The sequence below is a fragment of the Carassius carassius genome, chromosome 44 (genome assembly GCF_963082965.1).
Source record: "Carassius carassius chromosome 44, fCarCar2.1, whole genome shotgun sequence".
Classification (NCBI taxonomy): Eukaryota; Metazoa; Chordata; class Actinopteri; order Cypriniformes; family Cyprinidae; genus Carassius; species Carassius carassius.
In genome coordinates this window covers 12,291,899-12,306,682 of record NC_081798.1, presented here as the reverse complement: position 1 = coordinate 12,306,682, position 14,784 = coordinate 12,291,899, and the positions used below count along the sequence as shown (strand labels likewise).

Here is a 14,784-nt window from a genome sequence, read left to right as displayed (position 1 = left end):
GGTCCAGAAAAGTATGAAAGATATCATCAGAATAGTCCATCTGCCAATAGTGATTCAACTGTAACATTATGACGTGAAAAGAATCATTTTTGTAAGCTAAGAAAGCAAAAATAACAACTTTATTCAACAATTACTTTGTCAAGTCTCCTCTGTGTCTCTCCATATCACCGTATGCTGCGTATGCTCTTCTGTATCAGCCGCGCCACAATGATGATACAGAAGAGCATAGGAGGAGACTGTTGACAAAGGAATTGTTGAATAAAGTATTCTTGTCGCTTCTTAACATTACGGTTGAACCACTGATGGCAGATGGACTATTCTGACGATGTCTTTCATACTTTTCTGGACCTTGACAGTGTATTTTACTTGGCAGTCTATGGAACAGTCATAAGCATCCTGGTTTTCATCCAAAATATCTTAAATTGTGTTCTGAAGATGAATAAAGCTTTTACAGTACATGTTTGGAACGACATGGGGGTAAGTGATTAATGACAATATTTTCATTTTGGGATGGAGTATCCCTTTAATGGTAATTCAAAGCAACATTTAAAAGCTGAGATGCATCATGAAAGGGGTGAGGTGTGTGAAAAAATTTGCAGATTCTGTGTGGACCTTAAAGATGTAGCCAAAATGATGGCTGTTGTCTAAATGGAAGTCACAACCTGATCAGCAGGATTTTTGACAACAATCTCGTCAAGCAGAAGGGGACACAATTTAGGGATGTATTATGTTCTCAATTCAGCAAACATTATTTAAACATCTCTAATAGGAACAGTCTTAATATTTAAACAAAACAAAAAAATGTTTAAGTACATTCTATGACAGACACAAAAGTCAGTCAGCAAAAAAAAAAAAAAAAAAAAAAATCAGATATGTCTGTGAACTCACAGGACAGATGCTCATCTGACAGAATAAACTCTTGTTCCTGATAGATTGTAAACCTTTTACCTTGCATGACTTCACAATGGCTTTTGTTGGCACGTCAACTGGTTTAGACGGAAAAAAAAAGTGGCTGCAATTTCAATACTTTAAGGTGGAATAAACATTATGAAAATAGAGACCTGTTTTCAATAACCATAAAAGATGCAGTTGACCACTGGGCCTTATTTGAGCTAAAAACTTACATTCTTATGAATATATAAATATTTGTCCAATGGTAAACTGAAAAAAAAGAAAAAAAAAAGTTAAACATTACATTCTAAGAGGATACAGTTTCTAGTCACTGCAATGCCCCAGTAAATGAACAAATATGAGAATCAGTGAAGATGTCCAATATATTTCATATTCCGTGCACTTCTGGGGATGAACCTGAATGTTTATATCCCTGCATTCAACTGCTCAGACACTTGAAAGCTAACAGGCATCCTCTTTGGATGACTATGTCTATAGCTATTAAACCATGACAGATGACGTGTCAGTACATGCAGGTATACTTCAATATGGCAGTGTACCAATAAGCACTCTAAATCACCTTCAAGATACATTTAAGGCAGCTCATTCGGTCCATATATATACGGTGAACAGAAGTAAAGTAGGACACAATTTGTCAGTGTCGTTTTTAAATCCAAATCCAAATGGCTACAACATCATCCTCTACTCATTTAAGAGAGAGTATACACCAATAATAAATTCAGCTATATTACCGTTCAAAAGTTTGGAGTTGGTAGGGTTTTTGAAAGAAGTGTTTTATGCTCACCAAAGCTGCATTTGTTCAAAAATACAGTAAAAACAATTATGTAATTTTAAAATGTAAATTGTTCATGTGATGATGGAGCTAAATTTTCTTCATTGTCACAATATCCTTCAGAAAATCTTTCTAATATACTGATTTGGTGCTGAAGAAACATTTTTATCAGTGTTTAAAATGTCACTTTTGATCATTTTATTGCATCCTTGCTAAATAAAATATTCATTTATTCCTCAAAAAACAGACTGACTCCAAACTTTAAAACAGTATTATCCTTTCACTCTACAGTCGTGGCCAAAAGTATGCTTGAAATCATAGTTCTTCCATTGTTAACCATGGTGACCTGCAAAGAAACGCGTGCAGCCATCATTGCGTTTCATAAAAATGGCTTCACAGGCAAGGATATTGTGGCTACTAAGATTGCACCTAAATCAATTTATAGGATCATCAAGAACTTCCAGGAAAGAGGTTCAATTCTTGTAAACAAGGCTTCAGGGCATCCAAGAAAGTCCAGCAAGCGCCAGGATCGTCTCCTAAAGAGGATTCAGCTGCGGGATCGGAGTGCCACCAGTGCAAAGCTTGCTCAGGAATGGCAGCAGGCAGGTGTGAGCGCATCTGCACGCACAGTGAGGCGAAGACTTTTGAAAGATGGCCTGGTGTCAAGAAGGGCAGCAAAGAAGCCACTTCTCTCCAAAAAAAAACATCAGGGACAGATTGATCTTCTGCAGAAAGTATAGTGAATGGACTGCTGAGGACTGGGGCAAAGTCATATTCTCCGATGAAGCCCCTTTCCGATTGTTTGGGGCATCTGAAAAAGGCTTGTCTGGAGAAGAAAAGGTGAGCGCTACCATCAGTCCTGTGTCATGCCAACAGTAAAGCATCCTGACACCATTCATGTGTGGGGTTGCTTCTCATCCAAGGGAGTGGGCTCACTCACAATTCTGCCCAAAAACACAGCCATGAATAAAGAATGGTACCAAAACACCCTCCAACAGCAACTTCTTCCAACAATCCAACAACAGTTTGGTGAAGAACAATGCATTTTCCAGCACGATGGAGCACCGTGCCATAAGGCAAAAGTGATAACTAAGTGGCTCGGGGACCAGAATGTTGAAATTTTGGGTCCATGGCCTGGAAACTCCCCAGGTCTTAATCCCATTGAGATCTTGTGGTCAATCCTCAAGAGGCGGGTGGACAAACAAAAACCCACTAATTCTGACAAACTCCAAGAAGTGATTATGAAAGAATGGGTTACTATCAGTCAGGATTTGGCCCAGAAGTTGATTTGAGAGCATGCCCAGTCCAATTGCAGAGGTCCTGAAAAAGAAGGGCCAACACTGCAAATACTGACTCTTTGCATAAATGTCATGTAATTGTCGATAAAAGCCTTTGAAACGTATGAAGTGCTTGTAAATATATTTCAGTACATCACAGAAACAACTGAAACAAAGATCTAAAAGCAGTTTAGCAGCAAACTTTTTGAAAACTAATATTTATGTAATTCTCAAAACTTTTGGCTACGACTGTATATTTCATGACTATCAGGCTTTATTTTGTCAGAAATGTTGGTAAACGCAGCCCTTCGAATGTCAGGTTTGTATTTTAGTGCTTAAAACTAGATTTCGAAATCATTTTGTACTCCGGGATAGGGAACTCTTTTTTCTCTGACATTTTGTTAGCATGATTCCACATCAGTTGTTTTTATGAGGAAAAAAATCATAACATTAAAAGTAAGAGAATGGGGCTTGGCAAACCAGAATTAGCGACATATTATATGCTGCAGATGTAGGTTTTGTAGCAGTTTAACAAGGCTGGTCATAGATTACCACTCACAGATGACCTCGCCACAGCTGGCCACAGCCAAACTATTTATCTTGGCAGTCCTAACAGCTGGCTGATGGGAGGATTACCTGGCACCGCAGAGACAGACTGTGCCAATGTACTGCAGATTAAAGGATGTCAGAGCGTTTATGGACAAGGTGTTAGTCCAGGAGTAATGGAATCACACTCTGCCTTTCAAACAGGCAGACCGCAGTACTTCACGTCACTAATATCAACCTGAAAATATGCAACAAGAAAACAAGAGGTTCCAGAAAGAGACTTTTAAATTTTGTGAAACTCTCATCTCTTCCTACAAGACAAAATTCAACAGTTTGTTATTGCATGGCAGTTTAACCAAGAAAACGTTTAACAAGTGAGATGCATGGAATACAAATATTTCAAGATGTTACTGAAAATTAACACAACAGAATCAAAGATAGAAACGAGAACAGATAAAAAAAAATTAAAAAACATGACTTGGTGGAACTCAAAAATACTGTTTTGAATGTGTAACTTGAACATAAAAGTTTCAAATCCAGTCCTGTGAAAAGACAGAGCTCATATACTGTAGGTACAGTAGGTAAGATAGAAGATTAGATCGATACAAAGTTCTGTTTTAATCAAACACCATATCAACACAAACACATGTGAAATGTCTGTTTAAAGTGCACCATTGAAAAACAATACTAATTTAAAAAGAAGACACATTTCACTAGAGTTATTAAAATGAAAATGCCCTGTCACTATCTTTGGGGGGGATTTAGTGAGAAACTTTAGTTGTTAAGCAAAGTCATGATGGTAAATATGTGGATAAATAAAATGTAATACTCAGAAGTATGAAGGATGATAAATTCACCTCAAAGTCATGATATATTGCTCTGTTTGCATTTGCATTCAAATGCCTGGAATTCTTAATATAGCTATTTTGCATATTTTATACCCATCTCATTTCAACCTATATCAGTAGAAAAGAATTTCATGAAACAATGGAATACATCTAAAGCGAAAACTGAAAGCCTGAATGAAAATGTGCTGCATTTCAGAGGTCGTTTAAAAATCTCATTGCATTAACAGATCAAATACTGCATTACGCCTTTGAAACCCTTTTACCAGGTCCCGAGGCAATGCTTTTATCTCTTCAAAAACATGCCGTTAAACTGATTAAAATAAACCCGGCAGTTATTCAGTTTGTTAAAAGAATCATGCGCACGTGCAAAAGTTATGTCGGGATGGAGATACAGACTTAACTCACACAACCTTGTAAGCCATCGCTTGTGCCACAGGCAAAGTCACACTTCTACACCAGCTGGTTGGGTTTAGATCGCAGAGGGAGACACGATGAGGCCCCGGGGCCCTCAGTTGAAATTCATTATTCACAGGAAATCCAGCTCTTCAGGGATCTGGGCTTTAATGAACTCCTGCTAAAAACCAGCACTATCTGATCCCAATGTGTGAGGTTTTGAATGCCAAGCTCATGGGAAGTGGAGAAACACTTTAAGACACAAGCTACGGGTAAAGTGAGACAAATAGCCATCATGGGACGTGGATTTAATGGTCTGGCATGAAAAGTAACACAGAACCTGGTTAGGAAGCATCAGTAGTTGCTGATATGCTGACGTATGTTTTAAATAGTGTTGATTCAATACCTGACTGATTTAATAACCAGACAGTGTGGAATATAGACCGAGTCTGCACTGAGAATCCATATCAGAAAACAAAGAGAGGAAATCAATTCAGAAACAATAAAGTACTTTTGTTACAACCATAAAATGCACTCTGTACATTGTAACTATTAACACACCAATAATTCATTAAATAATCTCCATGAAATATAGAATTATTACACATTAAATATTTATACATTCTCTTGTGTAGAAACTAAAGCTCTTACAATTCCACAGATTTTTTTTGTTGTCGCCCATCCCAAAGTTTCCATATACAAATACATAGATTCAGATCATCGTCAAGATATATTCAACAGAAAACTGAACCCAGATGTAATGAACAAGAATACAAATTCTATCAAATGTGGATGCTTTAAAAAACAAATCTGAGACATAACTATTGCCACCTTCTGGCCAGAAGTGGCATTGTGTACCACTGTATGAACAACAGCATTCCATAGGTAGCCAGGAAGGAAAAAGAGAAACAGAGTACACTAGAGGCCACTAGTGGGCCTTCCTCCTCTAAAGAGCCGTTTCTTTCAAATCGTTGAGGTTCGGCATCCTCGCGCGGGCGGCTCTGGTAAAGCCGATACCGTTCTGCCCACCTTTGTTTGCCATTTGGTCTGGGTACGGCGCGCCCTCGGCCCGATTCAGTGCAGTAACGTGCCAGCTGGACTCGATCTGCCCTGGCAGAGGGTAGTTGTGGGGTTTTCGGCTCTTGGTGTTGGGGGTGATGCTGCCCGGAGGGAGCCCTCTGGCCTCGTTCAGGTTTCCTTTGGAAGGGGGGTTAGGGAGGGGCTGGAAGCGCAGTTCTGCAGAGCGATCTGGAGGCTGGGGCTGATTGGACTTAGCAGGAGAGGAGAGGTGTAGGAGCTTCCGCAGGGACTTCAGAGGCTGGTTCTGCAACAGGAAAGCAAGATTTAGAATGCATGTCTGTGTGCAATCATAAAATAAAAAGGATGTTTTTTTTAAGGAAAATTCAGCCAGGATATACTGAATGCATCAAAAGTGACAGTAAAGACATTTATAATGTGTTCAATTTCAAATAAATGCTGTTCTCCTTCTAAAAAATGGTTTCAACAGATAAGCAGCACAACACTGATAACTATAATCAATATTTTGAGCAGCAAATCAGCACATTAGTATGATTTCTGAAGAATCATGTGCCACTTAAGACTGTTAAGAGTAATGAATGCTGAAAATTAGGCTTTGCATCACAGGAATAAATTGCATTTTTTAATAGATTTAAATAGAAAACAGTTATTTAGAATTGTAAAAATATTTTACAGTTTTACTGGATTTATTGTATTTTTGATCAAATAAAAGGCAGCCTGGGTGAGCATAAAGGCCCATTCACACCAAAGATACTAACCTGAATACGATAACTTTAAAGTTTTAAAAATCGTCTAAATTAGTCCAGAGGAGTCACTTTCAAAACTATTTTTTCCAGATGAAATAATAAAATCACTGACAGCAAATCAGAATCAGAAGCAGATGACAACAAAACTGCAGCATTGGCTTAGAATAAAGAGAACTGACACGTTTGCCTTTTTTTTCCGATAGGACAGTATTTTAGACAGGAATTCATGAGGGAGAGAGAGGGGGATGGGATTGGGAAAGGTCTGTGAGTTGGGACTTGAACTCGGGACGTCCGAAGCACAACAGCATTATATGTCGGTGCGCTACCCACAAAACTATATTGGCACTGACATAAACAGAACATTTTTGTGGATGCTAATGTAGTTGTATTAAATTACACCTTGAATTGGAATAGACAAGGAGATTTTAATATCTGGTCATCTGAAGTGTTTTTTTTTTTGTTTTTTTTTGTTTTTTACCTGAGGCTGCACATCTGTCTGCTTTTCGGGCGCCCAAGTGTTGTCCCTGTCCCGATCGTGATCCCTCTCACGGTTTCGATCCCGGTCACGCTCCCTGTCCCTTTCCAGGTCGCGTTCCCGGTCACGATCTCGGTTGCGGTGTCGACTGCTGTGATGAGACGAGGATTTGACTGGTCTTTGTATCACTAGCTGGTCTTGCTGGGCCTCACTAGGAACCTGCCACAAAATCAGTGAAACCACCTGAATACTGAGATATATGTACAATAAATCTCCCGTCCAAACAAAAGCTCACCCATAATCACGTGCATTAGGCCAGCAGACTGGAAACGTACAGAAATATTTCCCTTTTAACCAGTTCACGGCATGCATTTGTTTAAAATGGAAATCATTTAAGAATTTAAAAAAGGATTTCATTTCAATGACCAGCTTTTGCAACTGTATCCAGAGAGGATTTACTGATTATAGATAAAGAGCCGAGTGTTTGGGACGCTCCCAGTTTCTGACCTTTTGTACCAAAAAATGTGAGTGTTTGTGTACAGAAGACAGAGAGTTTGGGTGTGAAAACATTTGGACCACTTCTCCTAATCTTTCCCAGGTTCAGAGAATGGTAAATGAGAAAACGTGAATCCTCTTTGAGCAGGTGCTGCTAAAGACGGTTATTGGGTCCATGCATCTAACAGAACACATGCTGATGCTTTTGCGATGCTAGCAGTAAACTAAGCAGTGATTTAAATCATAAATCACACAGAACCAGATCTGTCACATAAGTATATATAAAAACACCTAATCTTGACCTAATAGGGTTCGGTCTGTTCTACCAGCTATTGAGATCATAAATAAAATGTGGTGTGTGCAAAGATGCATTAGACTTAAGGAGCAGTTTAAGAAGAGTTTTACTTTGGCTGTAAATTTAATTTTATAAATTAATTTCCACATCAACCCAATTAATGAGCTATGAGTTTTGATGTATAAAATGATTCATGCACTTTTATTTAGCAAATACAGCATAATATAAATAAAAAGTAACATAACTTTAAGAACAAAAATGTATAATAAAAACCTATATTTTGAAATGTATATTAGATATATTGCAATACTATATTGTATTTCTATATTTCTGAGAAAATTAAATGAAATTCATGTGTCGAAATAACTAGCATATCAAGTGATTGATTTGATTAAAATGTTTAAACAGATCTGGACCTGGTGTTTTATTTGTTAAAAACGGCTTTGGCAAAAAAAACTAACAAAAAATATATTAAGAACTACTATATAAAAATGACAAAGACATCCAGTCATAGAACACCTATACATTTAGCATGACATGCAATGGAGATGTGTTTATTTGGTAAAGCGGTGCGGATTTATGCGAGCAATACCATGGGCTGCGGGACAACAGGGAGCACTTTGACAGAAGAGTTATGCTTTAAGCTATTCTTTGAGTTAAAGAGGGGGAAAAGGCTTTTCTTGATGCTCGGGTTCCTTCCCGCGTTGCCGTCCGTCTGCAATATAAGACGCACAAAACCCCAGTGGCTCATTCTATTAACACCAAACATCTTTTGTTGTTGAATATAGCAGATGAACATACGGTCCTCTGGCTCAATATTTGTGGACAGAGCACAGTAGAGGCACATTCTGCCACACACATGCTGCTTGGGTCTGTAATGTTCTCCATATGGTTATTATGGGGAAATGCTACTGAAGGCACTGAACTGCACTGAGTCTCTATTGAATTCTGTCAGGCACTAATCGGACAAAAGTACAAATGGACGGCCTCCTTTTTGGGATGATATGCCCACTTCACCTTTTTTTTTTGCACTGGTCACTAACATTCTGATTGAGATGACTTAATAGACACCATGAGGTGGAAGCTAGCCTATCAATTTTAGGAATATTGCCTTAAACGATTCAACGACTAGCAGACAGACATACAAGAACACAACACAGCAACTAAGCCACACATATATATACATGTCAAGTAATAATTAAACGCACACAAACAGAGAAAAGGTCTCCTGGCTAAGGCATTACTATATTCTTACTGCATTTAGATACCAATTTTGAGAGTAACGGGAAGTGAGTGAATGTATAGTAATGAACAGGACATTCTTACCGGCTGTGACTTCTTCTTTTTCTTCTTTATGGCTCTAAAGAAACCTTGTTTTTCTTTCTGTTTAGGGACCTCTGGTGGGTTCATAACCATGGCCTCTGAATTATTCCTACAAATGTAATTATTATAAAGTTAAATCTCATAAAAAAGCATTTTGGTGATAAAATAGAAAAGATTTGATCTTAGCACATCTGATGACTACATTCTCATTACTGTAATGTACTGTAAAAGTTCAAACAATTTATTAAAATTAAAAATCAATATGCATTTTGGATTTTTATAAAAATATTTTTATTTCACCATTTTTTTTGTTATTGTACACTATATGGACAAAAGCAGGGGTGTCAAAATGGGGATGGGGGGCGGGGGCTGGGGAGGTTAGGACACTTCCAAGGACCCGGCGAGGGAGAGGGGTCCTGAATGTGATTTCTACAGAGGGAGCCCAAGTATGCTGTTTAGGGGGCAAAAGTGTTGGGACATACCTCTTAATTATTTAATTCAGGTGTTTAAATCATGCCAGTTGCATCAATCTGCATTTATAAACATTTGAGCAAATAATGGGTCATTCTGAAGGGCTAAGTAAATTCAAAAGTGATACTGTAATATTATTAGAGGATTCCAGCTTTGCAATAAGTCAGTTTGTGAAATTTCATCCCTGGTATAGATATTTCACTTTTAGTGGAATTATTGGAAAGTGGAAGCTTTAGAAACAGCAGCAACACAGTCATAAAGTGGAAGACCATGTAAAGTAACAGAGCGGGGTCACCGAGTGCTGAGGAGGATGGTGCATAAAAGCGGCCAACACTCTGCTAATTCCATAACTGAAAAACTCCAACTTACTACTGGCATTAATATCAGCACAAAAACTATGCATCGGGAGCTTCATGGCCGAGCAAGTGCAATGCCATGTGCAGGCTGGAGTTGTGTAAAGCATTGGTTATTCAAAACGATTGTTGCAGCAGCTGTCCGGGTGGCTGGTCTCAGACGATCTTGGAGGTGAAGATGCTGGATGTGGAGGTCCTGGGCTGGTGTGGTTACAAGTGGTCTGTGGTTGTGAGGCCGGTTGGATGTACTGCCAAATTCTCTGAAACGCCTTTGGAGACGGCTTATGGTAGAGAAATGAACATTCAACATTCCTGCAGTGAGCATGACATTTGCATGCTCCCGCAAAACTTGCAACATCTGTGGCATTGTGCTGTGTGATAAAACTGCACATTTTAGAGTGACCTTTTATTGTGGCCAGCCTAAGTCACACCTGTGCAATCATCATGTTATCTAATCAGCATCTTGATATGCCACATCTGTGAGGAGGATGGATTATCTCGGCAAAGGAGGAGTGCTCACTAACACAGATTTAGAAAGATTTGTTAACTATATTTGAGAGAAATAAGCCTTTTGTGTACATAGAAAAAGTCTTAGATCTTTGAGTTCAGCTCATGAAAAAAGGGGGGCAAAAAAATAGTCTTGCGTTTATAATTTATTTCAGTATACAATTTATTTTTTAAATATATAGCCTACATATGTGTGTGTGTGTCTTTATATATATATATACATAATAAATACACACAATACACACACATATAATGTGTTAACATGAACTTTTATTTTGAACAACAATTCTAACATCACCTGCCTGACTGCATTGTCCCAGATGTAAAATTTGGTGGAAGAGGAATATGGTTATTGATTTTTTTTTCAGGGTTTGGTCTGAGCCCCTTACTTCCAGTGAAGGAAAATCTTAACACATCAGCATACCAGGACACTATGATCATAAGATAATACCTGTAGCCCATCAAACACCTTTGGGATGAACTAGAACAGAGATTGCGAGCCAAGCCTTCTTGTTCAACATCGGTATCTGACCTCACAAATGCTCAACTGAACGAATGGGCAATTTTTTTTTGAGAATTTATTATAGCAGCAAAACGGGGAACAACTCCATATTAATGTCTGTATATTTAGATTGCAATGTCACTGGATAAGTCCCTGTTGGCGTAATGATCAGGTGTCCCGATCCTTTTGTCCATATAGTGTATGTTAGTGAAATATGACAGAACTTTTATTAAGATTCACCCTATTACACTAAACATAAACAGACATATTATCAGAGAACTGGCTAATGAAAGCAAATCAACCAATTAATAAAAAAAAAAAAAAACTAAACTAAAATTATAATATATTTCTGCCTATCACCAGTGAATTTAGAGAGAATGTAAAGTTGGCATGCTTTATTATTTTCTGCTCCCTCTGTTGCCAGACATCTCAAAACCGTCCAGGACACTAATTATTTTTACCTTGATGTTCTAGTTTTTCATTTGAAGCCAAATATTTATTGTTGTCACTTCCAGCTTAACAAAGCATGTCATTTTACAGCCAAAGTCTGTGCACACAGAATAATTTGTCTAGATTGAGGGGCCTTAACAAGCATGTTCTCTCACCAAGGGTCGAAATTAGTCTGACGTTTGGGGTGGTTTGTCATGGCTGTGCTTTCCGCCGCCACCGCTGGCACTCTACTCTGTCCGGCACTCTCATGGAACGAGTTGTCAGGTCGAGGAGAGGGGACTGCACAAAAGGACAGAACAAAAAGCAAAAAAAGCTAGAATATCAAAGCTTAAGTCAGACATACTGTATTTACATACACTAGCATTTAAAAGTTTATGGGATTCCTTTTTTTAATATAATACTTTTATTAAGGAAAGACATTATATCAAAATTGGCAGTAAAGACATTTATAATGTCACAAGTGGTTTCTATTTCAAATAAATGCTATTTACAGTATGTTAAACTTATACATTAAAGATGTTAAATGTTTCTACAATTATTTCCATTATTAACATCAATAATAATAAGATATGTTTCTTGAGCAGGAAATCAGCATATTAGGATGATTTCTGATTATGGATCATGTGACAGTGAAAACAGGAGTAACGGCTGCTTTGGAAATTCAGTTTTGCCATCACAGGAATAAATTACATTTTAAAATGTATTAAAGAAATGCTTTTTTTATTATTATATTTCACAATATGTCTAGTACATTTTTTGGGTACCTCTGTAAAAACTTCCCACTCTGCGCGGCATCGAGTCACTGTAGATCATTCTGTTTTCCTTGGATGAGGTTCCATCCTCCATATGAGTGTCATGGTACATCCCAGCCTGAGTTACAAGACGATGGTCACACAACAGTATGTATAGCATTTAAAACAGCGTTCCTTCAACTTGTTGCACAAACTGACTTACTATAACTGAATATTTGCTTGGGGAGAAAGGAATGATTAAGGAAGAACATAATCAGTAAAAAGAGAGGATAAACTGACAGTTCACGCAAAAATGAAATTTCTGTCATCACTTATTCACCCTCATATCATTCCAAATCTGTGACTTTCTTTCTCCAATGGAACACTAAAACTAAATTCGTTTGCTCTGCTATTGTGGGTCATGGCACATAAGCCACATATGCCAAGTCGTATCACTTTAAAATCTTCAGTCCCTACATTGTAAATGCACTTAAAAAAACCCATTTTAAAACGAATAACATTTTAAAAATGTTATTCGCTTAAAAAAGAAAGTTGAATTTAGAACAATATGATGTGTGTAAATCATAAATTAAATTTTTGGGTGAACTATCTTTTTAACTAAGAACCTAGAAATTTAATGCTTAAGACATGAGCTAGCAGTTAATGTGATGACATGAACATTTACAAAACATCCATATCGATGAAAGCTAAGTTAATCGCTTTTATGATCAATGCATAAAAAAAAAAAAAGAGAAGAGAAGACGATGCATGAAAAGCAGTAGCAACTAGTGAGTGTGTAAGTGGACGCGTGTGTTCTGAGGGTCCTGTTGAGACCTCGGACCTCGTTTTTTGGGCGTTGTGAGTGGAAGGAAGTGGTGTTGTCCCTCGTAGAATCTTTAATCGGGGGTCGAGAATGAGGCTTCTCTTTGGGAGACTGGTCATTCTGCAGACATAAACACACAGCAAAATAAACAGACACTGGGAGACACTGGGAGTGTGCATGTAATAATCAGAGAGAACAAAACAAAATGCATGAATGCAGGATGCAGCAGAGCCATATCATAAATAAGATCACACACACACATGCAAACACACCACAAATCAAATCTCCTGAAAAATTATTACGGTGAACAAGAATCGTTTGTAATATTCCTGTTTGCAAACGGCAGAGAAAACTTGTAATATTCAGACAAAAGACGAACAGATGAATAAGAAGGCATCCTTGCTTGGATAGAAATATTCAAATGCTGATCAGGGGAACCAACGGAGATGAGCGAGATCAGCGCCAACTGTAATATGCTACAGGACACGGAGATAAAATGAGAGCAGGTCACTGACCCTGCTCAGATCTTGCGCAAGTTCTTCTCGAGAGGAACTGGTGTTGTGGCGTGGGAGTGTGCGATGCTGGAGCTGCGGCGAGAGGAGTTGTAGGCTGCTGGCACGCGTTGGCACTCCCTGCCCGACCACCAAATTCGCCTCCTGGCCGTGCGGCCGGTGTCGCTCTCGCCGCACGTACATGGAGTGGCGATGAGGTCGCTGCTGTGAGGAAAACGGGCTGGTGTAGCCGAGACCGTAAGGATAGGATTCATGGGGGGAGGGCAGGTTGTGAGCGTGGCCGCCTCCTGCTCCCGCAGCCCTGCTTGGGTCCAGTGTGTCTGTAGCCTTCGGTTCATCTGGTGTTTTTTTCCGACCTGAAGAACGTCGTGAATCCAGAGTGCCCCCTTCTAGACGCGCGTTCCCCCGACCGCTGGGGCTGTGACCCTGCCGCTCCGTCCCAGCATGCCGTTCGCCTCTGGGGCTCCCAGGAGCCACGTTTAGATCCAGACAGCTGGACGGGAAGTAACGGGAGCCTGAGCCTGACCCCACCATGGGATCGTCTAGGTGGAGCCGTGTCTCGGCCAGATTGTTCACGGACTTAGCATCGTTCAGTGCTCCATGGCTCTTGGACAGACTGAGGAAGGACGAGGAGCTTTTGGAGGAGGATGTGGAAGGCATGGATCCGTGTGAGGACTCCATGTAGTTATGGCGACTGTGTTTGTCCCCAGACTGCAGCGTGCTGGTCTTCCCTTCCAGGAAGGAAGAGTGGCGGCCTTGTTTGGACGACTTGAGGTACTTGCTGGTAGAGGTGTCTCCTCCCACAGTGGCACCTCCAGCTTTAGGCCCCAGGTTGAAATCAAATTCTGTCTTTCCCTTTGCGTCTTTGGGGCTGAGGAGGTGGGGAAGGTTGTTGTTGGCCAGGTCTTTGCTGCTAGAGGCCGAGCGGCTCAGGGTCTGGGCCTGGTAGCTCTTGGGGTGTAGCGTGGGACTCAGGGTGGATGAGGTCGGCATGTTGCTGCCGTTCAGGAAGCTGTCGGTGCTCCGGTGGAGGTCCTCATGGCGTGGTAGAGAAGAGCAGTCCTTGCTGTTAGTGTGCCGGTGTCCTGAACTCTTACTGCCATGGCTCCTGCAGGGATAAACATAAAATGGTTATATTCTGGACGTTTTTTGAATCAACTTCAAGAGGTGCAACTTGGGGTGATTTTAAAACAGCAATGAAAGAGCTCTCTTCAGTGTATGCTGACAACTGTTTGGTACTATTCGTTTAAAATAAATTTTGTACATTTTCTTCTGTACAGAAATTCATTTAAATTCATTGTCTTCAAATATTTAT

General features: G+C 39.5%; 1 protein-coding gene across 1 annotated transcript in view; it reads right to left on the bottom strand.

Moving 5' to 3' along the window:
- Positions 1-5,015: 5,015 nt before the first annotated feature.
- cdkl5 (cyclin dependent kinase like 5) overlaps positions 5,016-14,784 on the bottom strand; it is a 29,525-nt gene continuing 19,756 nt past the window's right edge. The window contains exons 12-19 of the mRNA XM_059537507.1: positions 13,473-14,577; positions 12,976-13,077; positions 12,168-12,273; positions 11,559-11,682; positions 9,124-9,229; positions 8,390-8,512; positions 7,011-7,226; positions 5,016-6,072 (exon numbers count right to left, since the gene is read on the bottom strand). Coding sequence (XP_059393490.1) covers positions 5,695-6,072; positions 7,011-7,226; positions 8,390-8,512; positions 9,124-9,229; positions 11,559-11,682; positions 12,168-12,273; positions 12,976-13,077; positions 13,473-14,577 — 2,260 coding nt within the window. The 3' untranslated portion in view covers positions 5,016-5,694. The remainder of the gene's footprint in view (positions 6,073-7,010; positions 7,227-8,389; positions 8,513-9,123; positions 9,230-11,558; positions 11,683-12,167; positions 12,274-12,975; positions 13,078-13,472; positions 14,578-14,784) is intronic.